Source organism: Haematobia irritans, chromosome 1 (assembly GCF_050003625.1).
Source record: "Haematobia irritans isolate KBUSLIRL chromosome 1, ASM5000362v1, whole genome shotgun sequence".
Classification (NCBI taxonomy): domain Eukaryota; kingdom Metazoa; phylum Arthropoda; class Insecta; order Diptera; family Muscidae; genus Haematobia; species Haematobia irritans.
The window spans coordinates 29,822,794-29,849,161 of NC_134397.1; the positions used below are offsets into that span (position 1 = coordinate 29,822,794).

Consider the following 26,368-nt stretch of genomic DNA (forward strand, 5'->3'; position numbering starts at 1 on the left):
ATGTTAAAAACTGACGTTTGTAGAATGTATCATTGAGTATTTTCATGGTGACCATATTTGTTAATTTTTGTCTTAAAAATATTGTATATCCATATCTATGTAAATCCTTAACTTTTAAACACGTTTTTGGATAAACTTTTCTTTATAATGTAGGAAAAACATCACACTGACAAAAGTATGTACCGGGTGTTAAAGAGTACGCAACTTTAATTTTACGTGCCACTACGGAATGAAGCCGCCGTGTTGCGCCGTTGATTTTATAAACACCCAGCAAAAAAATTTGGAAGTTCTTCCAAAGGCACAACTTTAAAAGCACTTCCGGGAAATGCACTCCCAATGATGTTCTTTTGTTTAACTCCCCAGGAATTTCTTTTAATTCAATTTTTTATAAATTGGTTTTTTCATACTTTTAATAGGTAATTTTAACTTTTTTGTTTCAAATAGGTTAAAAACAGGGTAAGACTTCATAAAATGGTACAAATCATTTAAATTTTGTCGAAAAAAATGCTAAATCCAATCTGACAAAATTGTGAATTGTTGAAAATATTTGAGTTCAAATGTTTCCGACAAGCGTTAGAATCCATTAAACATTTTACAAAATTATAAAAATTATTTATTTGACAAAATATCACAGACTTTTTTAATTTTCATCCAAAACATTGAATTCGAATCACACCTAAAGAAGTGATGCAAATTCAGTGCAACGGCTGTTGAAATGGAGGACTTCCGTCCTATGACAAGCCCATGTTAAATGCATCGCTTCTGCGTCAATTTTGCACCACTTCCGGATCCAAAAAGAACATTTTCATTACTTTTTTGGCGACGCTTTTTTTGCTGGGCAGTTGTCTATTTTTGGCCAGTCAACGATGTCGCCAATAATATCGGCTCATCTCGGTGAACACCCAAAAAAAATTTTGAATGTTCTTTCTACGACAACATTTAATGTAAAGCCATAAATGATCTTCTAGAGATGGATTTAATTTTTACTTCATGAGAAGATTGTTTGAGGTGACGTATAAAAATCATTTGTTTTACTTTTTTTTTCAATAAATTATATTTTTAAGTTTGATCTGCCAAAAAATGTGCCTACCAGAAATATTGATTTTAGACCCCATAAAATATATACCGATCGACTCAGAATCACCTCCTGAGTCGATCTAGCGCTTGATGTCCGTCCGTCTGTCCATGTATTTGTTGTTCACAGGATTCCGGTCGCAATTATTAACCGATTTTGATGAAATTTGGTACAGGGAGTTTTTTGGGCACAAGGACGAAGGCTATAGACTTTGGAAGAAATCGGATCAAATTTAGATATAGCTCCCATATATATGTATCGCCCGATTTCGACAAATGGGGTCACGTTGCGCTCTTTTTCAAACGGATCGTCACCAATTTTGGCAAAAGGTAATCCTTTTCATCGCCCTTCAAGTCTGCAAAATTTCATCCAAATAGGTTCAAATTTAGATATAGCTCTCATATATATATGTATCGCCCGATTTACCCAAAGTTGGCTAAATGTAATCTTCTGTAGCACTAACTATATGTGCACAAAATCATCGAAATCGGTTCAGATTTAGCTATAGCTCCCATATATATGTACCGCCCGATTTTTCTAAATTTGGCCATAAAACCCTTATTTATCAACCGATTTACTCAAATTTGGCTAAATGTAATCTTCTATAGCACGAACTATATCACGAACTAAAAATCATCGAAATCGGTTCAGATTTAGATATAGCTCCCATATATAACATATGTATAGCCCGATTTTCCCAAATTTGGCCATAGAATATCGCACGAGCTCAGATGGTTAAAACTTTAGATGATGTAGACAAAATGCTTTTGGATGCTACAACAAATAAACATTGGAAAAGAAGATCTGAAGTTCAGGCGAGAACTTTCGAAGTGGTTGAAAATATTCACAATGATGAAGAAGATGATGATAATAATGAAGGCGATGATGATTATTTATCTTCATAATTACACATGTATTTGTTATCTTTTTTTTCAATTGATATACAATTTTAAATTTATTTATGATTAATAAAAACAAGTATTTCAAGAATTTTTCATCTTTTAAAAACTACGTTTGTAATTTTAAAGATTCTGATTTCAATATTGTAAGTTTAAATAGCAGAAGCGTTTCATCTTTGCATAAATTTAATCGGTTAAAATCATTATTAGCTGATATTCCGATTTTGCCTGATGTTATAGCAATTCAGGAAACATGGTTTCAAGACTCAATTTCGCAAATTTATTCAATTCCAGGCTATAAAGGAATTCATTGTTGTCGGGAAGATGGGTACGGTGGTACATCAATTTACATAAGAGATTTCTGGGTATATAATGTGGAGTTCTGTAGAAGTGAATCATTTGTAGAGATTATCGTTATTTCTTTACTGAATTTTAAGATTGATGGGAAACTTGTGAAGTTAGTATCCTATTATCGTTCCCAGAAATGTTCAGTTGGGCAATTTAAAACGATAATTGAAGCAGTTTTGAATGAACACGGAAGTGATCCATTAGTTTTAGTTGGGGACTCAAATATAGATCTACTCCAAGAATCCTTATGCAGTGAGTTGCTTGCAGTAATACAAAGTTTTGGTTGCGAAAATGTCCATGAAATGGTGACAAGACCCGCAAGCAAGTCGTGCATTGACCATGTTTTTAGCAATTTTGTGGGGAGGATTTATGTTGGTTCCGTTGAGTGCAGTTTGTCTGATCACAATCTTATATACTGCAAGATTAAGGCAAAAATATCTAGAAATGATCATACTGAAGTAGTAAAGCGTTATTGTGATTATCGAAAAGCTGAAAATTATTTGCTGAATGAGTTGCCTTCAGATTCAGATTTTGATTCGCTAACTGTATCGGAAAAGATGGAAGAACTTATTTCATGTATGGAAAGATCAATTAAACTTTCAACAACTGAGACCAAAACTAGAAAACATGCTAGATTTATGATGACACCATGGATCAATGGAAATTTACAACAGATGATTCTTATGAAAATGAAACTACTCAAAAAGAGGCGGAAGGGAGAGAAGAATCCAATAGTAGATATATCCTTGAAACGTATTAGCAAGGTTATAAGTGTGGCGAACAGGAGAAGTAGATATTTGTATTATAGTGAGGGTATTGATCGAGCGGCAAATGATCCCAAGCGGGGCTGGAGTTTCATAAATGAAGTTCTTGGTAGAAAGAAACGGAAGGAAATTCGACTTATTGATAGTCGAGGTGAGAACGTGTTGGGTAATAATGAAAAGGCTAACCATTTAAACACATTCTTTCTTAGTTCAGTTGAGGATTTAAAAAGAGGTATTGAGATCTTTCCTAGCGATAATGTTAATTCACTACGTAGTCTGACCCATGTAGATAGTAATTTCTCCATAAATCCCATCGAAAGTGATTGTTTAATAGAAGTTATAAATTCTTTGAAAACGAATAAAAGCCCTGGTCATGACAATATATCGCCAAAGTTTATTAAAAGGTGTAGTAATGCGATTGTACCCCATTTGGTAAAAATTTTTAATGAAATGGTTAGCACATCCATGTATCCAGATATATTAAAGATGCATCGAATTGTACCTATACCAAAGGCAGTAGATACGAGTTCCGTTAGAAACTACAGACCTGTAGCAGTTTTATCTACATTAGATAAAGTGTATGAGAAAATTATTTACGATAATTTATTTTCGTATTGTATGGAAAACCGTTTATTGTATGATTATCAATACGGATTTAGACGCGGATGTGGAACTGAGGAGGCAGTACTTAGTGTCATGAAATATATATGTAGTGGTTTGGATAATGGTTTCAACGGAGTTGCGGGAATATTTTTCGATTTTTCTAAAGCGTTCGATCTGGTAGATCATCAGTTATTGCTTGAAAAAATGTGTTATTACGGAATTCAAGGGAAGGAGTTGCTTTTATTTAAGAGTTATTTATCACATAGAAAGCAGTATGTCGATGTCGACGGATCGCGGAGTTTTATAGGTTCAGTTATTCACGGAGTTCCACAGGGAAGTTGTTTAGGACCTTTACTATTTTTGATATATATTAATGACTTAACAAATCTTCAACTCAGTGGTAAACTTATTCTGTACGCTGATGATGTATGTTTATTTTATCCGTATAATTTCGATATTTCATTAAAGACAGCTATAGAGAGAGATTCGGCGTTGCTTTTCGAATTCGCAAGACTGAACAGGCTTATTTTGAATCCAGAGAAGACGAGGCTGATAAGATTTCGGCCTAATCCTTCAGTCAATAATGAGTTTAGTGTGCGTATTAACGGAGAACTGATTCGGGAGACTAATTCTGTGAAATATCTAGGTGTTATTTTACAAAGTAATCTGAGGTGGGATTCGCATATTGAGGCTTTAAAGATGAGGATTGCACCCGCCATTGGAATTTTGTACAAGATAAAGAACAAATTTGATACTAGTACGAAACTTAAGATTTTTTCTTGCCTAATACAATCACATCTGAATTATATAGTTACAGCTTATGCTTATAATAAAACTAACAGTATATTGAAATCACTACAATCCATGCAAAACAAAGCGTTACGAATTGTATATAATTTGCCATCGAATTACTCCAGTTTGACATTATTTAAAGATGTTGCAAAAACTACCTTGCCAATCAATGGGTTATATAAATACAATATCCTTAAATATGTTTTTAGATCCATTTTTAAAATCGGTTACCACACAACGCATTTTTCTCAGAACCAAACGATATTCAATACAAGGAATGGAATAAATTTGCGAGTACCAAGATGTCGTCTGGAAAAGACAAAACAACGTATAGATTACATTGGCGGGATAACCTATAATAGGTTACCCGTAGAACTAAAGGCATGTTTTCCAATATCGAGATTTAAAATGCTATGTAAAAGATATATTTTTAATAACTATGAATCGCTTCTGCTCTAATAATTAATTTTTATTTATTTTTCTGCACTAGTTTTACCTATAGTATTCACTATATTATTATTATACTTTGAATTTGGTTAGCAATATTAATTGTTAGCATCTCTTATACATACATATATAGTTTTTGGTTTTTTTTATCTGAACATTATGAAATAATTTTTGCCAATTTGTCCCATTAATGCCTTCTTGGCGCGGGACCATATATATAAGGAATTATTAATTAAATTGTTCAATAAAATCACATTAAAAAAAAAAAAACCCTTATTTATTAACCGATCTTACTCAAAATTGGCTAGATCCAGTCGTCTATAGTATTAACTATATGTGCAAAATTTCATCGAAATCGGTTTAGATGTAGATATAGCTCCCATATACATATTGACCGATTTTGAAAAATTCGCCCCTAATAACCTTATGTTTGACCATACAGGCCTCATTTCTTAACTGATCTTACTCAAATATTGCACAAGGCAACCTTTTGTGGTATTAATCAAACCCGCAAAATATTATGCAAATTTGTTCAGATTTAGATATAGCTTCCATATATATGCATCGCTCGATTTTCCCAAATTTGGCCATAGTACTCATATTTATTAACCAAGGTTACACAAATTTCAAATTTTGATGTACTAGCGTCTTGTAGACACGTTGGACCACAATGTAGGGATATTTTCACTCAACAAAATTTGTAATAATTTTTACATTTGCCTCTAGAGGAGGAAATTAGAAGCCGGCAAGGCTTGATCTTTAACAACATTTACCACTCGTGCCAAAACAAATCTAACAAAATTTGAAAATTACCACAAATCTACCAAACAAATATTTCTATAGAAAATTTTGTCAACATTTTATTTCTATAGAAAAGTTTGTCAAAATTGTATTTCTAGCTATAGCTCCCATGTATATAGCTAGAAATACAATTTCTATAAAAAATTTTATCAATAATTTTGATAAAATATTTATTTCTATAAAAAATTTGCTCAAAATTTTATTTCTATGGAATTTTTTCTCCAACATTTATTTCTATAGAATTTATTGTCAAAATTTTATTTCTATAGAAAAATTTCTCACAAAAATTTGTTTATAGAAGCTTGTTCCAAATTTTTATTTTTATAGAGATTTAACAAAAAAAAATACTATTTTGGGTAGAATTCTACCAACTGTGGCAACCGTGGTGGTAATACAAATTTATATGCTAAGTTATATACGTTGCATATTCATGTTTTAAGATAATAAAGTACTTACAACCATTTTGTTTTGTAAAATTTGTTTAAATTTAACGAAAAATATTGTAGGGAAAATTGTATGGGAAAGTAGGGAACTTTTTTTGTCCTTGTAGGGTAAACCGAACATTTTCCCTGGCAACACTCACTATGAGCTATAGTCAGATTGAGACAAAGCACCCATAATTTTCTTAAATATGCAACTGCGGTTTATCTCCCAAACCTATACCAATGTTACCCCAAAAATGCTTATGATTACTAATTCAGTAGGGGTGGTTTAGGGTATGATATAGTCGGCCCGCCCGACTTTCTACTTTACTTACTTGTTTTAAATTAATAATGGAAATTTCCCAAAACAAAAATATATTTATAATTAATAAGTGTACTGATTAATATCTCGGGAGGCGTCAAATTTCCTAGTATTGTTGTAAAGAAATAAATGACCAAACTGATTTGGTTTCATTCTTTGCGTATTAACCACGCCACGAAACCATTTTTCTTTTACCGGTATATTTTCTACTTTTGTATCCCTAGTTTTTATAAATTCAGGAATCTTTTTATTGGCAATGTTTCTTTCCATTGCTTCTTCAATTTATATTGTATTTTAAATTTGCAAAATAATATACAGGACACTCCTCTCACAAATTCCCAATGGGGGGTATATATATCTATGATTGTAAAAATTCATTCAATTCGGTTTAAATTTTTTATGAATTACTCCAGATCGACTCACAATTATATATAAATCCCTCTATATTATTGGTCAATATCTAAAGTGGTTTACATAGATATTTAAACTGCATATTTTATCTAACATAGACCCCATATGAACTAACTTACTAGTTAGAATAGTTTGATGATACCTTGCCATCGACAACTATTACCGTTCCAGGAGTCTTTTGTAGAACATTCTATACCAATCCTGGTTTTGTTTTTATTTATCTTGCCTGTAGTCACTTGAACTTTCTTGGTAAACACTTTCTGTTAATTTCTGTTCAAATATTTACTCGTAATATTATTAAACATTATCCACATGGGAAGCTATTAATGACATATTTCGCAACACATAATCGATCAATGTTAAGTCTAACAGCAAACAATGACAAAGTGCCTTCGATGTAAGCAATTGAAGCCTTAAAGCCAACGATTGTAGTGAAAGGAAATTTTTGGGGAAGAGAAATTAAATCAATAAGAATATTGAATAAGGTAAAACATTTTTCATGCAATCAAACTAATTTTTTTTTAATTGATTAAATTGAACAATGGCATAAAGGAAAGAAGATGGAAATAATGTAATGAATGTCCGATATTAATTTGTGAATACTGGAATGAATTTGGGTCTCACTCCACTGCGGAAAAAATAGGGAATATAACAGGTTGGCTGATAAGTCCCCGGTCTAACAAAGGAAAACACATTTTTTTTGTCAAAACTCGTTTTTTATTATTCAACATAGTTCCCTTCAAGAGCGATACAACGATTATAGCGACCTTCCAATTTTTTGATACTATTTTGGTAGTACTCCTCGGTTTGGCCTCAAAATAGGCCTCAGTTTCGGCGGTCACCTCTTCATTGCAGCCAAATTTTTTCCTTGCGAGCATCCTTTTGAGGTCTGAGAACAAGAAAAAGTCGCTGGGGGCCAGATCTGGAGAATACAGTGGGTGGGGAAGCAATTCGAAGCCCAATTCATGAATTTTTGCCATCGTTCTCAATGACTTGTGGCACGGTGCGTTGTCTTGGTGGAAAAAGACTTTTTTCTTCTTCATATGGGGCCGTTTTGCCGCGATTTCAAACGCTCCAATAACGCCATAAAATAGTCAATGTTGATGGTTATTCTCTTCTCAAGATAATCGATAAAAATTATTCCATGCGCATACCAAAAAACAGAGGCCATTACTTTGCCAGAGTACTTTTGAGTCTTTCCACGCTTCGGAGACGGTTCACCGGTCGCTGTCCACTCAGCCGACTGTCGATTGGACTCAGGGGTGTAGTGATGGAGTCATGTTTCATCCATTGTCACATATCGACGGAAAAACACGGGTGTATTTCAAGTTAACAGCTGCAAACCCCGCTCAGAATCATCAACACGTTGTTGTTTTTTATCAATTGTGAGCTCGCGCGGCACCCATTTTGCACAGAGCTTCCGCATATCCAAATATTGATGAATCATATGACCAACACGTTCCTTTGATATCTTTAAGGCCTCTGCTATCTCGATCAACTTCATTTATGGTCATTTAAAATCATTTTGTGGATTTTTTTGATGTTTTCTTCGGTAACCACCTCGGTAACCACGCTTGAATTTTGCATACCAATCATGATTTCCCTGAGGAAGAGTCCGGAAACTCATTATCAAGCCAAGTTTTTGTTTCCACAGTATTTTTCCCCTTCAGAAAACTGTATTTTATTAAAACACGAAATTCCTTTTTTCCATTTTTTTCACTATAACAAAAGTTGCTTCACAAAAGGCGCTCTAACTCACAAACTAATTGACTTACAGATGTCAAATTTTGACACGAATCATTTGAAGATTGGTACTATATAAAAATAATATGCATTTAATACTAGCGACGCCATCTATGTGTCAGACCGGGGACTTATCAGCCAACCTGTTATATGCGAGCCGATATGGACCAAGTTTTGAATGGATAGTACAAGCTAAATACCAATATTACTTATCAACTGGATTGGATGAGATATTCTCTTCCAATAGGCTAAATAACTTCGCATTTGTCCCTTCGAGAGCCTCTGGAATCAAATCTGGGGACGTTATTTTATTTCGATTAAGGGATTTGTAATTATATGAACAGATGATGCACAGAGGGAGTAAAGATGATTCAATTTATAAGAGGAAAATTCCTAGATGTTTTCTCCATAATAAGTTAGCATAAAGGGCCCAAAATAGAGTTATCTATCCCAGCCTGATCAATAGTAAAGGCTGTGGAAAGGTTCATTCGCCCGAACTGAGACATGTACTTTCAGACATGTATAGAATTGTATTTGGCGCTTTCTTGACTCTATTGATCAAGTTTCTTAACCTTCTTTGTCCATAAAGCTCGAATAATAATTAATTGTACACTAAGGAAAAATCATGCATTTGGACGTTAATCGCCTGTTTCAGTATCAGGCTAACACAAAAAAAAATAAGAAATAAAATTTCGACAAAATTTTCGATAGAAATAAAATTTTGACAAAAATTTATATAGAAATAAAATTTTACCAAAATTTTCTATACAAATCACATGCTGACAATATTTTCTATAGAAATAACATTTTAATATAACTATCTATAGAAATAAAATTGTCACAAAATTTTAGACTGAAATAAAAGTTTGATTTTCATTTAAATAAAAATTGATTTGAATGAATTTTTTATAAAAAATGAATTTTATCTTTAATAATCTTAATTTTAGTTTTATATAGCCAAAGGTGGAAAAATTCTACAAAAAAATGGTAGATTTTTACTGTTTGAAAGATTGGTAGAATGGTTGATGTTTTTGTAGACTTCGCAAAATATCAAAAAATATCAGATTCTGAATTTTATAAATCCATTGTTTGTTTGCGTTTTAGAGGAATCGTAAACATCTCGTTTAAGTGTGCAAGAAATTGATGAAATAATGCCTTGATTTGAAATCTAAAATTTGTAGATTTTTACCCCAAATTATTTAAATGATTACGAGAAGTAAAATCTGGAAATTTTGCATTCAGTTTCAAGCAATTTTCATGACCAGTGCACCTTATGTAGCCTCAATAAGTGAAATCGGTCTATATGGAGGCCTTACCAAATGGACCGATAAAACTCAATCATATACACTTTGTTATTGGTATAAAATGTCAGTATATTTTCAATTTGTGGCAAATCGGATAAAAACTACAATTTCTAGAAACCCTAGGGGTTAAATCGGTAGTTCGGTGTAATGGGGGCTATACCAAAACATGGAAAGATACACACAGTATTCAGCACATTTAATTGTAGTTCTAGAATCAAGATCCCAAATCGGAGGGCCGGTTTATAAGGGGGCTATATCAAAAACTGTACCGATAATCACCATTTCCGGCACACCTCTTTATGGTCCTAGAATACCTCTAGATTTCCAATTTCTGGCAAATTAGATAAAAACTACGGATTCTAGAAGCCCGAGAAATAAAATCGGAAGTTCGGTCTATATGAGGGCTATATCAAAACATGGTCCGACAATCATCATATTCGACACACCTATTTATGGTCATAGAATACCTCTTAATACCCAATTTCAGGGAAATTGGATAAAAACTACGGATTCTAGAAGCCCAAGGAATAAAATCGGAACATCGGTCTATATGAGGGCTATATCAAAACATGGTCCGACAATCGCCATTTTCGGCACACCTCTTTATGGTCCTAGAATACTCCTAATACCCAATTTCAGGCAAATTGGATAAAAACTATGGGAGCTATTTAAATCTGGACCGATATAGCCCATCTTCAAACTTGGCCTGCGTGCCAAATTTGTTGGATGTTAGCTCCATTATTGATGACTGTAGCGTGATTACAACAGACAGACAGACGGCCATGCCTATATCGTCGTAGAATTTCTCGCTGATCAAGAATATATATAATTTATATAGTTGGAAATCGATATTTCTATGTATTACAAACGGAATGACAAACTTATTATACCCGCGTCACCATTGTATGGTGGTGGGTATAAAAATGGGTTGAAACAAAATTTAGACAAAATTTAGACAAACTAATATGTTGACAAAATTTTCTAAGGAAATACAATTGTGACATAATTTTTTATAGAAATAATATTTTCTATAGAAATAAAATATTAACAAAATTGTCTATAGAAATAATATTTTGACACAATTTTCTAAAGATATAAATTTTGATAAAATTTTCCATAAAATAACATTTTCTATAAAATAAAATTTTGACAAAATCTTCTAGAGAAAAAATATTTAAAAACAAGTATATACAGTAGTAAATTCGGCCGGGCCGAATTTTAAATACCCACCACCATGAATCAAATATGATAGTTTACTTTGAAAACTCTACGTCGTAGTGGATTACTTGATAGTATATAGAATTGTAGGGGGTTTGATGACAAATCTTCTCCCAAGGCAGTCAGCTCCCGAAGACAAAGTTTAATGGATCTACCTATGAAGACCAGATAAGATTCTAGATTTATGAGAACCAATTTTCTTTGAGTTGCAGAGAAATTATAAACATATCGTGTATATGATTAAATTACGCCTTGATTTGAAATCTTAAATCTGTAGAGTAAAATCTGGAAATTTTACTTTCAGTTTGAAGCAATTTTCATGATCAGTGCGCCTGCTATTTTAGAGAATTTTAGAGTTGAATAAACGAAAATACTTTATAAGAAAAGGAAATTTCATTTGTCTAAAATTTCATTATAAATTACTAATTTCCAGCAAATCGGATAAAAACTATGGATTCTAGAAGCCCAAGAAATAAAGCCGGGAGATCGGGATATCGGTCTATATGGGGACTGTACCAAAACATGGACCGATAGGTACCATTTGCTACTCACACATTTGTGATCTTAAAATACCTCCAGAATTTCAAACAAATCGGCTAGAAAACATAGTCTCTAGACGCCCAAGAAGTAAAAATCGAGATATCAGTCTATATGGGGGTTATACCAAAAAATGGACCGGTATACCTCAATTTTGGCACACTTATTTGTGGTCTAAAAATACCTCTAGATTTCGAATTTCAGGCAAATCGGGTAATAAATACAGTTTATAGAAGCTCAAGAAGCAAAATCGGGAGATCGGTCCATATGGGGGCTATACCAAAAAGTGGACCGATGGGCACAATTTTCGGCACACCTTTTTATGGTCCCAAAAGAACTCTAGATTTTCAATTTCAGGAAAATCGGATAGAAAATATAGTTTCTAGAAGCCCAAGAAGCAAAATCGGGAGATCAGTCTCTATGGGGCCTATATACAAAACATGGACCGATGAGCACCATTTTCGGCACACCTTTTTATGGTCCTCAAATACCTCTAGATTTCCAATTTCAGGCAAATCATATTGTAAATATAGTTTCTAGAAGCAAAATCGGGATATCGGTCTATATGGGGGCTATACCAAAACATGGACCGATGGGCACCCTATTCGGCACACCTTTTTATGGTCCTCAAATACCTCTATATTTCAATTTCAGGCAAATTGGATAAAAACTACGGTTTTTATAGGCCCAAGACTCCAAATCGGGAGGTTGGTTTATATGGGGGCTATATCAAAACATGGACCGATACGGACGATTTTCGACTCACCTCTTTATGGTCCCAAAATACCTCTAGATTTCCAATTTCAGGCAAATCATATTGTAAATATAGTTTCTAGAAGCAAAATCGGGATATCGGTCTATATAGGGGCTATACCAAAACATGGACCGATGGGCACCATATTCGGCACACCTTTTTATGGTCCTCAAATACCTCTATATTTCCAATTTCAGACAAATTGGATAAAAACTACGGTTTTTATAGGCCCAAGACTCCAAATCGGGAGGTTGGTTTATATGGGGGCTATATCAAAACATGGACCGATACGGACCATTTTCAACACACTTCTTTATAGTCCCACAATACCTCTAGATTTCAAATTTCAGGCAAATCGGATGGTAAATATAGTTTCTAGGCGCCCAAGAAGCAAAATCGGGAGATCGGTCTATATGGTGGCTATATCAAAACATGGACCGATACGGACCATTTTCGACACACCTCTTTATAATCCCAAACTACCTCTAGATTTTCAATTACATACAAATCGTATAGAAAATATTGTTTCTAGACGCGCAAGATGCAAAATCGGGAGATCGGTCTATATGGGGGCTATACCAAAACATGGACCGATACGGACCATTTTCAACACACCTCTTTATAGTCCCACAATACCTCTAGATTTCCAATTTCAGGCAAATCGGATGGTAAATATAGTTTCTAGGCGCCCAAGAAGCAAAATCGGGAGATCGGTCTATATGGGGGCTATATCAAAACATGGATCGATACGGACCATTTTCGACTAACCTCTTTATGGTCCCAAAGTACCTCTAGATTTTCAATTTCACACAAATCGGATAGAAAATACCGTTTCTAGACGCCTAAGAAGCAAAATCGGGAGATCGGTCTATATGGGGGCTATACCAAAACATGGACCGATACGGACCATTTTCGACACACCTCTTTATGGTCCCAAAATACCTCCGGATTTCCAATTTCAGGCAAATCTGATAAAAACTACGATTTTTATAGGCCCAAGACCCCAAATCGGGAGGTCGGTTTATATGGGGACTATATCAAAACTTGGACCGATATAGCCCATCTTCGAACTTGACCTGCCTGCAAACAAAAAACTAATCTGTGCCAAATTTGGGGACGATAGCGCCATTATTGAAGGCTGTAGCGTGATTACAACAGACAGACAGACAGACAGACAGACGGACATGCTTATATCGTCTTAGAACTTCTCCCTGATCAAGAATATATATACTTTATATAGTCGGAAATCGATATTTCGATGTGTTACAAACGGAATGACAAACTTATTATACCCCCGTCACCATTTTATGGTGGTGGGTATAAAAATTCTATAGAAATGAGAGTTTGACATAATTTCCTATAGAAATAAAATTTTGACATAATTTTCGATAGAAATAAAAGTTTGGCATAATTTTTTATAGAAATAATATTTTCTAAAGAAATAAAATTTTGACAAAATTTTCTATAGAAATAAAATTTTGAAAAAAAAATTGGCTAGCCGAACGTACGACCGTATATACTTGTTAAAAATTGCTATTGATTTCTACTTACATACAAATTATTCAGATTTTTGCTTAAATTCCACCGACCAGGGGAAAGCCTTCATATCATTTAAAACACTTACTTATTTTATCATTATTTTAGTGTAAATACCATGATGTTATCTACCATTTTCCAAACAACAACATTTGTATGTATTTACAGACAAACATAAGAACATACATGAAAGTTTTCCGTTAAAGGCTATCAGCATGAACATTTTATAAAAAAAATAAAACAAGCACTAACATGCCCTCGCACACTAACCAATTGCTAGCATAATCGAAATCAAGTCAATTGCATTCTCCATTCAATTAGTTTAACCCTTATATACATGCCATACATTCTACTCTCCGTTCACAAAAGACTCATATGAATGCTTCGCTCTTTTGAATTTTGTGTTTGTGTGTGTGTGTGTTCGTTTGTTTGAGAGTGTCCCATGAAGGTATGTGTGTGTGCAAATTGCTTTCTTTGGCAAACCTAGCTATTCATCTTTATATGTGAGTATGTGTGAGTTTACCATAAATGGAGATTTCAAAACATTTTCGAACCAATATATATGGCACAGTAAGGTCAACGTAGAAAATAGTGTGCATGACCTTTGGCCATAGAGACCTACATTTTCACGAGAATGCAGAATCAATGGGCGGTTGTGTAAAGAAAAACATCAGCATGGTTTGCCATATATGTACATACATAAAAATACATATGTATATAAATAGTTAGAAACTTAAAATATGTGTACCACATTTTTACACTGAAAGAATAATTGTTTATATATTGCACCATAGGAAGGGGTATATCAGAAATTGCAATTCCGACCGTACAAGTTCAATGGCATGTATTCTTAATAAGTGTACATTTCTTGGACAATATAAATACGAGGGCTGCTCTATCTTAACGACTGCCCAGCACATCTAAAAAATTAGTTTTGATATCCAAGTTGTGATGCGGCGGTAATGCAAATTTGGATCATCTTCAATAAATTTTACATGGACTTATCATAGGATGGAAGTACTTGGTTTTCGTTCCCTGCTTGATCCGTTTATGCAGAGGAGTAAGAGGACCAAATTTCAAGAAGATTGTAAGAAATTTTCTCCTCCAAGAGGTTCGATAGGTAACATCTGGGTATCGTTTTATATGAAGGGTATATGGAATTATTTTTGTATAATTTTTAGAGGGCATATAGCAACATAGCCTAACAAATTTGAACCGGATCGAATGAAATTTGCTCTTTCCGGAATCTCCGAAAGTCAAATCTGGCGATTGGTTTATATGGCTATATATAATTGTGGACCATGGAGCATGGTTGTTGGAGGGCATATACGCTGCAGGAATACAGCTCTGTGGTATTTTGTTCCATTCCCGGCGAAGCGGCGTCTTAAGATGATCGACACTATGGTATATTTTAGTACTAACCTTATTCTCTAAAATACTTCAGGCGCAAGCGTCAAATGGATTGAGACCCAAGATTTTGGTGGTCGTTGTGAGGTGAAAATATAGCGAGGAGCGAAATGTTTGTCCGACCAGGACCAGGATTAATACTGACTTTAGGACAGTAATGACATAATATTTGTCATTTATTTGACTCCACCCTCAATGAATACGAGCGGGGATCAACCATCGGTCTCTAGGCCGGCCCACGCCAGGGTTGGTCAGTCGCAAACTGTGACTTTTGCTTTAAATAAAAAAATTGTGGATATTTTTTAATTTAATTTAGTTTGGCTCCGCGATAAAAGGGAAGAAAAATAATGCTTTTATATTGTATTTATTCAAAACTCTATAGAGTTTTACACCTCCCAGCTTTAGTTGCATCATAGAATGCATAGCTACAATTTTGAAAAAAAAATTAATTAGTATGGACAATGGCTTTAAAACGCCAAAAAGTGATTTTATAAAATTCTGTCTAGTTCACTTATGCAAGACATATGTAGATTTCCTTCTTTCCACTCTCTGCAGAAATTTGTGAAAGGTTAATTATGAGCGAGTAACGACTGTGACGTTTGCTGGGCCATCGAGTAATTCATAGCAACTTTGGCTTGGAGTCTCTCATTGAATAAGTCTATTCTTAAGTATTTTAATTTCGTTAATAATTTTATGAACTTTGAAACTACTTCGCACATATCATCATTAATTTTGATATCATCGCTTCACCGGATATCTAAAGTGACTTACGTATTTTGAATTTGCGACGTTTGTTACTTATTCTGATGTTTACAACGTTTACAAGTTTGCGACAGTCACAAATCTAAAAAAGTTTGATACAGACCATCTCTAGTTCACACCTTGAGGTCTGGTGGCCAATCGGAGGAGTGGTGGTGGTGTGGTGGAATAAATCTTTCGACTGGCAAATGAGCGATATAAAAATGATAGCAACTTGAAGCTGTTAGCCACCTTATATATAATTTCCTTAGATTTTTATACCCTTCACCATTACTGTGGTACAGGTTATAATAAGTTTGTGCATTTGTATGTAACGCCAAGAAGGAAAAGTCTGAGACCCATCGTTTAGTATACCGATCGTCTTAGAATTAAATTCTGAGTCGATTTAGCGATGTCCGTCTGTCTGTCTGTCCGTCTGTCTGTCTGTCTGTCTGTTGATGTATTTTTGTGTGCAAAGTACAGCTCGCAGTTTTAGTCCGATTGTCCTAAAATTTGGTATAGAGTCCTGTATCGGCTCAAAGACGATCCCTATTGATTTTGGAAAAAATCGGTTCAGATTTAGATATAGCTGCCATATATATTTTTCACCGATCTGGTCATAATTGGCGTGTATATCAACCGATCTTCCTCAAATTCCGTTCATCCGAATATTTTATGTGTCTCGAAAAACTTGCAAAATATCAGCCAAATCGGTTCAGATTTAGATATAGCTCCCATATATAGCTTTCGCCCGATTTACACTCATTTGCCCACAAAGGCAAATTTTTTGCTCCGATTTAGTTGAAATTTTGCACAGGGAGTAGAATTAGCATTGTAGCAATGCGCGCCAAATTTGGTTCAAATCGGTTCAGATTTAGATATATCTCCCATATATAGCTTTCGCCCGATTTACACTCATATGACCACAGAGGCCAATTTTTAACTCCGATTTAGTTGAAATTTTGCACAGGGTGTAGAATTAGCATTGTAGCTATGTGTGCCAAATTTGGTTGACCTCGGTTCAGATTTAGATATATCTCCCATATATAGCTTTCGCCCGATTTACACTCATATGACCACAGAGGCCAATTTTTAACTCCGATTTAGTTGAAATTTTGCACAGGGAGTAGAATTAGCATTGTAGCTATACGTGCCAAATTTGGTTGACATCGGTTCAGATTTAGATTTAGCTCCCATATATATGTTTTTCTGATTTCGACCAACGTTTTCCTTGTAAAATCGCCACTGCTTAGTCGAAAAGTTGTAAAAATGACTCTAATTTTCCTAAACTTCTAATACATATATATCGAGCGATAAATCATAAATAAACTTTTGCGAAGTTTCCTTAAAATTGCTTCAGATTTAAATGTTTCCCATATTTGTTTTTACTAAAATTGTGTTCCACCCTAGTGCATTAGCCAACTTAAATTTTGAGTCTATAGATTTTGTAGAAGTGTATCAAATTCTGTCCAAATCGAGTGATATTTAAATGTATGTATTTGGGACAAACCTTTATATATAGCCCCCAACACATTTGACGGATGTGATATGGTATCGAAAATTTAGATCTACAAAGTGGTGCAGGGTATAATATAGTCGGCCCCGCCCGACTTTAGACTTTCCTTACTTGTTTTTGTATGTAGTTTTGAAGTCACTTTTTGCTTTGCCTATTTTCAGGCGGTACACGTGTCCGCATGAAAGAGCGTTTCCTCCAATTTGTCTATTTTTTTTTTTTCAATGTACATTCATAAATGGAATTGTTGGCCAACGTGACCATATGTGTACTTCTATAAATGAATATGTGTTGATATGTATTGGGTATGTATTGGGTCATATTGTGTTACCATAAAAGTGGAAATTGATGTGCTATGGCACTTAAACAAATTAACTGGGGGTATAGATACAACAGTGTATGTGTGTGTGCATGAGAATTTGAGTTAAACTACATCAGAATGGTGATGGTAATGATGGTTGTACAAATCGTAAAGTGTAAGATCTCCAACTCACACATCCATACATATGTAAGTATGTGCAGAATGTAAATGAACCCTTAAAACGATTCTTTCTTCCGGCTTCTCTTTTGCGAATAAACCACTTAATTTCTCTCACCCGAATGAAAGTGGAAAATTTTATTTTGATACCAAAATAGTATTTGAGCAAACCGTCACTGTCGACTAAAAAGGTTATTTGCCCAAAATATTGCTTCACGACAAAAAGGTTGTCATATTTCACACTTATGTTCATGGGTGATAACGACACGGTATTGCTATTGGAATGTAAGACCCGAAAATAAGTAATTCCACTGGATTTAAGCGTAACGAAGGCCACAAAAAAGGACATCATAAAATTATTGTTTTCCTTTTCTTTCTTCGAGGATCTTTTTGTAAGGATTATCCGGGGCCTATGTAAGAAAACAAAAAGAAGGTAGACCAAACCAAAGAAAGGAAAACATAAGGGAATTGGATTTTCTGTAATCAAATGAGCAATTTAATCAAGGAATAGGTAAAGTAATAAAATACTGCTTTATTCCACAACATGGAGAATTGAATTCCTGGGAAATTGTTCATGAAAAAAAAAAACAAACAAAGAAGAAAACTATGAATACCTTTTGTTGTAAATGAGAACATTTTATGGCGAAATTAGAAATATCAACCTTGGTGATATATATACCCTACTCTCTCTCTCTACTTTGGTACAGGATATAAAAACTGTATGCATTTGTGTGTGTGTGTGACACACACTGAACAAAATATTATCTTGAGCACAAAGATTTCATGTCCTTAAAATACGAATGAGAGATATGTTTGGCATATAAGACGCATTTTTCGAACACAAGGATTTTCTCTTTGACCAAAAGATACATTTTGCAATGAAAGCGGTTTTCAATACATTTAGAAGATTCCACTTTAAAATGGGTATCTTAAAAAATGAAATTAATAGAAGATCGTAAAACACAACTGTAGTAACAAACTCCTTTTCCTACAAATTTATAAATATTTTTTTAACAATTTTCCAAACAATATTTTATTTTTATAATTCTTTCCTTATTGAAATCAGATCAAATATGCAAACCTTCTTCGTTCGTATATTGCCAATCAATTGACGCATCCCTTGGTTTACCCTAATCTTTAATCTAGCTATTCAACAATTTGTTTCTATTTCCATGTCCAATAAACTTTTCAAACAACTTTAATTTGATGTCGATACATTCAATTTTGGTAACCATGCAAAAAGTTTTTTTTTTGTGCATGCATAAGAAAACTTTTATTGAAATTCACACATGTCAAAAGTTCAAGCAGAGCTTGTGTTTTGCATTCTTCGATTTGAGTATGTGAATTATAAAATTCAACTTACAACGCATACGAAACCAATGATTCGGTGGATAAAAGGATTAAATCTGAAACCAAAAAAAAAATATTTGTGTTTGCCTTCAAAAATTCTTAAAAAAATTAGAATAGCCTTTTATATGGGAGCTACATCTACATTTAATACAAATTCAATGGTGTTGTTTTGGAAAATTTTTGAAGAAAAAAGAAAGGACAGGTAAATACAGGCGGTCGTAAGTACACAGAGACACAAGTACTGATGCACAATGGTTCCAAATCCCCTTTTTTGGAAATAATTCTGAAAATGTTGATTGGATAAAGATACCAACATATTTTTAGTGTTTACTTCTACAGAGAATATTGTCAAAATTTTATTTCTATAGAAAATTTTGTCAAAATTTTATTTCTATAGAAAATTTTGTCAAAATTTTATTTCTATAGAAAATTTTGTGAAAATTTTATTTCTATATAAAATTTTGTGAAAATTTTATTCCTATATAAAATTTTCTCAAAATTTTATTTCTGTAGACAACTTTCTCAAAATTTTACTTCTACAGAAAATTTTGTCAAAATTTTACATCTATAGAAAATTTTGTAAAAATTTTATTTCTATATAAAATTTTGTGAAAATTTTATTTCTATAGAACATTTTGTGAAAATTTTATTTCTATAGAAAAATTTGTCAAAAATTTATTTCTTTGGAAAAATTTGTAAAAATTTTATTTCCAAAACAAATTCTCAAATTTTTATTTCTATAGAAAATTTTCTTAAAATTTCTACTTTGTCAAATATTTATTTCTATAAAAAACTTTGCAAAATTTTATTTCTATAGAAAATTTTCTCAAAATTTTATTTCTATAGAAAATTTTCTCAAAATTTTATTTCTATAGAAAATGTTCTCAAAATTTTATTTCTATAAAAAATTTTCTCAAAATTTTATTTCTATAGAAAATTTTATCACATTTTATTTCCATAGAAAAATTTTGCAAAAAATTTATTTGTATAAAAAAGTTTTGTAAAAAATTTATTTCTGTAGAAAAAATTTGTAAAAATTTTATTTCTATAGAAAAATTTATCAAAATTTTATTTCTATATAAAATTTTGTAAAAATGTTATTTCTATATAAAATTTTGTGAAAATTTTATTTATATAGAAAATTTTGTGAAAATTTTATTTCGGTAGAAAATTTTGTCAATTATTTATTTCTTTGGTAAAATTTGTAAAATTTTATTTCAAAAAAATTCTCAAATGTTTATTTCTATAGAAAATGTTCTTAAAATTTCTGCTTTGTCAAAATTTTAATTCTATAAAAAATTTTGCAAAATTTTATTTCTATAGAAAATGTTGTCAAATTTGTATTTCCAAAGAAAAATTTTGTAAAAAATTTATCTATATAGAAAAATTTTGTAAAAATTTTATTTCTATAGAAAAATTTGTCAAAATTTTATTTTTATAGAAAATTTTGTAAAAATGTTATTTCTATATAAAATTTTTTGAAAATTTTATTTCTATGGAAAATTTTGTGAAAATTTTATTTCTATAGAAAATTTTGTCAAAAATGTATTTCTTTGGAAAAATTTGTAAAAATTTTATTTAAAAAAAAATTGTAAAATTTTTATTTCTATAGAAAATTTTCTATAAATGTATACTTTGTCAAAATTTTATTTCTATAGAAAACTTTGTAAAATTTTATTTCTATAGAAAATTTTGTCAAAATTTTATTTCTATAGAAAATTTTGTCAAAATTGTATTTCTCTAGAAAATTTCGTCGATTTTTTTTTAATTTGTCAACATTTTATTAAAATAATTCTGAAAATGTTGATTGGATAAAGATACCAACATATTTTTAGTGTTTATTTCTACAGAGAATATTGTCAAAATTTTATTTCTATAGAAAATTTTGTGAAAATTTTATTTCTATAGAAAATTTTGTGAAAATTTTATTTCTATAGAAAATTTTGTCAAAATTTTATTCTCTATAGAAAATTTTCTGAAAATTTTATTTCTATAGAAATTTTTGTCACAATTTTATTTCTATAGACAACTTTCTCAAAATTTTACTTCTACAGAAAATTTTGTAAAAATTTTACATCTATAGAAAATTTTGTAAAAATTTTATTTCTATATAAAATTTTGTGAAAATTTTATTTCTATAGAACATTTTGTGAAAATTTTATTTCTATAGAAAAATTTGTCAAAAATTTATTTCTTTGGAAAAATTTGTAAAAATTTTATTTCCAAAACAAATTCTCAAATTTTTATTTCTATAGAAAATTTTCTTAAAATTTCTACTTTGTCAAAATTTTATTTCTATAAAAAACTTTGCAAAATTTTGTTTCTATAGAAAATTTTCTCAAAATTTTATTTCTATAGAAAATGTTCTCAAAATTTTATTTCTATAGAAAATGTTCTCAAAATTTTATTTCTATAAAAAATTTTCTCAAAATTTTATTTCTATAGAAAATTTTATCACATTTTATTTCCATAGAAAAATTTTGCAAAAAATTTATTTGTATAAAAAAGTTTTGTAAAAAATTTATTTCTGTAGAAAAAATTTGTAAAAATTTTATTTCTATAGAAAAATTTATCAAAATTTTATTTCTATATAAAATTTTGTAAAAATGTTATTTCTATATAAAATTTTGTGAAAATTTTATTTATATAGAAAATTTTGTGAAAATTTTATTTCGGTAGAAAATTTTGTCAATTATTTATTTCTTTGGTAAAATTTGTAAAATTTTATTTCAAAAAAATTCTCAAATGTTTATTTCTATAGAAAATGTTCTTAAAATTTCTGCTTTGTCAAAATTTTAATTCTATAAAAAATTTTGCAAAATTTTATTTCTATAGAAAATGTTGTCAAATTTGTATTTCCAAAGAAAAATTTTGTAAAAAATTTATCTATATAGAAAAATTTTGTAAAAATTTTATTTCTATAGAAAAATTTGTCAAAATTTTATTTTTATAGAAAATTTTGTAAAAATGTTATTTCTATATAAAATTTTTTGAAAATTTTATTTCTATGGAAAATTTTGTGAAAATTTTATTTCTATAGAAAATTTTGTCAAAAATGTATTTCTTTGGAAAAATTTGTAGAAATTTTATTTAAAAAAATTGTAAAATTTTTATTTCTATAGAAAATGTTCTTAAAATTTATACTTTGTCAAAATTTTATTTCTATAGAAAACTTTGTAAAATTTTATTTCTATAGAAAATTTTGTCAAAATTTTATTTCTATAGAAAATTTTGTCAAAATTGTATTTCTCTAGAAAATTTTGTGAAAATTTTATTTCTATAGAAAATTTTGTCAAAATTTTATTTCTATAGAAAATTTTGTCAAAATTTTATTTCTATAGAAAATTTTGTCAAAATTTTATTTCTATAGAAAATATTGTCAAAATTTCATTTCTATTGAAATCTTTGTCAACATTTTATTTCTATAGAAAATTTTGTCAAAATTTTATTTCTATAGAAAATTTTGTCAAAATTTTATTTCTATAGAAAATTTTGTCAAAATGTTACTTCTGTAGAAAATTTGGCAAAATTTTGTTTCTATAGAAAATTTTGTCAAAATTTTATTTCTATAGAAAATTTTGTCAAAATTGTATTTCTCTAGAAAATTTTGTGAAAATTTTATTTCTGTAGAAAATTTCGTCGATTTTTTTTTTAATTTGTCAACATTTTATTAAAAAAATCTCAAAATTTTATTTCTATAGAAATTTTCTCAAAATTTCATTTCTACAGAAATTTATGTCACAATTTTATTTCTACAGAAAATTTTGTAAAAAATTTATTTCTGTAGAAAAATTTTGTAAAAATTTTATTTCTGTAGAAAAATTTGTCAACATTTTATTTCTATAGAAAATTTTGTAAAAATGTAATTTCTATATAAAATTTTATTATACCCTCAACCATAGGATGATGGTATATTAACTTTGTCCTTTCGTTTGGTGTTAGTATATGGTCTCTAACAAACATGCAAAAATCGGTCCATAATTATATATAGCCCCCATATAAACCGATCCCCCGATTTGGCTTGCGGAGCCTCTAACAGAAGCAAATTTCATTCGATCCGGCTGAAATTTGGTACGTGGTGTCAGCATATGATCTTTAACAACCATGCAAATTCGCAAATTGGTACACATCGGTCGATAATTATATATAGCCCCCATATAAACCGATCACCAGATTTGAACTCCGGAGCCTCATGGATGAGCAAAATTCATCCCATTCGGTTGAAATTTGGTATGGGATGTTAGTATATGGTATCCAACAACCATGCAGGAATTGGTTCATATCAGTCCATAATTATATATAGCCCCATATAAACCGATCCCCAGATTTGAACTCCGGTGCCTTTTGGAGAAGCAAAATTCATCCGATCTGGTTGAAATTTGGTACGTGGTGGTAGTATATGATATTTAACAACCATGCCAAAAGTGGTCCATAGCAGTCCATAATCATATATAGCCCCCATATAAACGGATCCCGAGATTTGGTTTTGGAGCCTGTTGGAGGAGCATATTTCATGCGATTCAGTTGAAATTTGGTACATTGTGCTAGTTTATGGCCGTTAACAACCATGCCTCACTAGGTCCATATCGGTCTATAGTTATATATAGCCCTCAGATAAATCGATTTTCCAATCACACAAAAATTGGTCCATATCAAGTTCATAATTGTATATAGCCCCCATATTTCAATTCTGGCTCTCTATGTACCATGCAAAAGTCCATATCGATTCGTTATTATTTGTAGACTTACCTATACATACCTTTTTTGTCCAATATATACTACGTATGGACTAACTCACAATTTAGAAAACGATTTAAGAAGTTTTAAAATACCACAATCCAAGTAATTCGATTGTGGATGACAGACTTTCGTAGAATTTTCTACGCAATCCATGGTGGAGGGTATATAAAATTCGGTCTGGCCGAACTTACGGCCGTATATACTTGTTTCTATAGAAAATTTTGTCAAAAATTTATTTCTTTGGAAAAATTTTATTTAAAAAAAATTTCAAATTTTTATTTCTATAGAAAATTTTCTTAAAATTTCTACTTTGTCAAAATTTTATTTCTATAGAAAATTTTGTCAAAATTTTATTTCTATAGAAAATTTTGTCAAAATTTTATTTCTATAGAAAATTTTGTCAAAATTTTATTTCTATAGAAAATTCTGTCAAAATTTTATTTCTATAGAAAATTTTGTCAAAATTTTATTTCTGTTAAAATTTTTTTGCAAAATTTTATTTCTATAGAGAATATTGTAAAAATTTTATTTCTATAGAAAATTGTGTAAATTTTTTTTTCTATAAAAAATTTTGTCAAAATTATATTTCTGAAGAAAATTTAGTCAAAATTTTATTTCTATAGAAAATATTGTCAAAATTTTATTTCTACAGAAAGCTTGGTCAAAATTTTATTTCTGCAGAAAAATTTTGTGAAAATTTTGTTTCTATAGAAAATTTTGTTTAAATTTTATTTCTTTAGAAAATTTTGTCAAAATTTTATTTTTATAGAAAATTTTGTCAAAATTTTATTTATATGGAAAATTTTGTCAAAATTGTATTTCTATAGAAAACTTTGAATATTGTAAAAATTTTATTTCTATAGAAAATTGTGTAAATTTTTTTTCTATAAAAAATTTTGTCAAAATTATATTTCTGAAGAAAATTTTGTCAAAATTTTATTTCTATAGAAAATATTGTCAAAATTTTATTTCTATAGAAAATTTTGTCAAAGTTTTGTTAAAATATTTTCTTATAGAAAATTTTGTTAAAATTTTATTCTTATAGATGGTTTTTTCAAAATTTTATTTCTATAGAAAATGTCGTCTAATTGTTTATCTATAGAAAATTTTGTTAAAATGTTCTTATTATTGAAAATTTTGTCAAAATGGTATTTCTTTAGAAAATTTTGTCAAAATGTTATTTCTATAGAAAATTTTGTTAAAATTTTATTCTTATAGAATATTTTGTCAAAATTTTATTTCTTTAGAAATTTTTGTCAAAATTTTATTTTTAATTTTTCTCAAAATTGTATTTCTATAGATTTTTTATTAATTACCTCTTAGTAGATGAGAAATATTTTTCTAAACAAATTTGAATTCTTCATCGATATATTTTCTTTTTCATACATAATCTCTTTGACCTTAGATGGAATACTAAAAATGCACATTGCCCCAAATCTGCTATATACAAAAATGGCAAATGCTATCTTGTATATGGGAGCCCAAGTTTTGAACAGCAACATGCAAGTGATGTTGGAAATATCAAAAAGTGTTCGATTCTTGTTCAATTGGTGTGTTTATAACACATTTTAATTTTCGAAGTTAACTGGCAAATTGAATTCTGTTTAGACGCCAAATGGTTGATATGTCTGTGGATATTGGTTTATTCGATTTAGAGAACGTGACTAAATTTGATGGGCGTTTTTAATTAGTGTATTGTATCTGTTGCAAAATTTAATATAGAAATAACAAAATGATCAAATTTCATTACGTTGATATAGTAGTAGTAGTAGTAGTAGTCGATTTTTTCGGATATGCAATAATGTTTAAAAATCTTAAAAAAAAAGAAATATAATTTTTTAATTTGGTTATTTCCTTCCTGCAATTACGCTACATTTTCCAAACTCATTTTGCTGGATAAAAGTGAACCACAGGCTATGTCTGGCTTTGGCTATACAAAAGGCAAAGGAAACACATCGCAAAAAGACGGTAAGAAAATGATATTTTTTTTTTCATATTACCCAATCTCAGATATAATTAATAATGAAGCTAAAATAAGCTGCAAGCAAAATGTAATTGACAGTTTAATTAAATGAAATATTAAAGGCAAAACAAAAAAATATGATTATGCCAAAAATCTGAGAAATTTCAATGTAATAACATAATCATAATAAAGAAAGAATATTT

The 26,368-nt window shown here is 30.6% G+C and overlaps 1 protein-coding gene across 1 annotated transcript; it reads left to right on the plus strand.

Annotated features, from left to right (window-relative positions):
• Positions 1 to 2,298: 2,298 nt before the first annotated feature.
• Positions 2,299 to 25,764, plus strand: LOC142222689 (uncharacterized). Its single transcript, XM_075292924.1, has 4 exons — positions 2,299 to 2,310; positions 2,412 to 4,115; positions 4,158 to 4,360; positions 25,608 to 25,764. The coding sequence occupies exons 1-4, from the start codon at positions 2,299 to 2,301 to the stop codon at positions 25,762 to 25,764; spliced, it is 2,076 nt and encodes a 691-aa protein (XP_075149039.1).
• The last annotated feature ends 604 nt before the right edge of the window (positions 25,765 to 26,368 follow it).

Bases quoted from the DNA above. Each gene is read 5' to 3' on its own strand.
- LOC142222689 (XM_075292924.1), top strand. The intron at 4,116-4,157 runs GTATGTTTATTT...ATTTCATTAAAG, and splicing joins TTATTCTGTACGCTGATGAT to ACAGCTATAGAGAGAGATTC. The intron at 4,361-25,607 runs GTGGGATTCGCA...CTTTGACCTTAG, and splicing joins ATTTTACAAAGTAATCTGAG to ATGGAATACTAAAAATGCAC.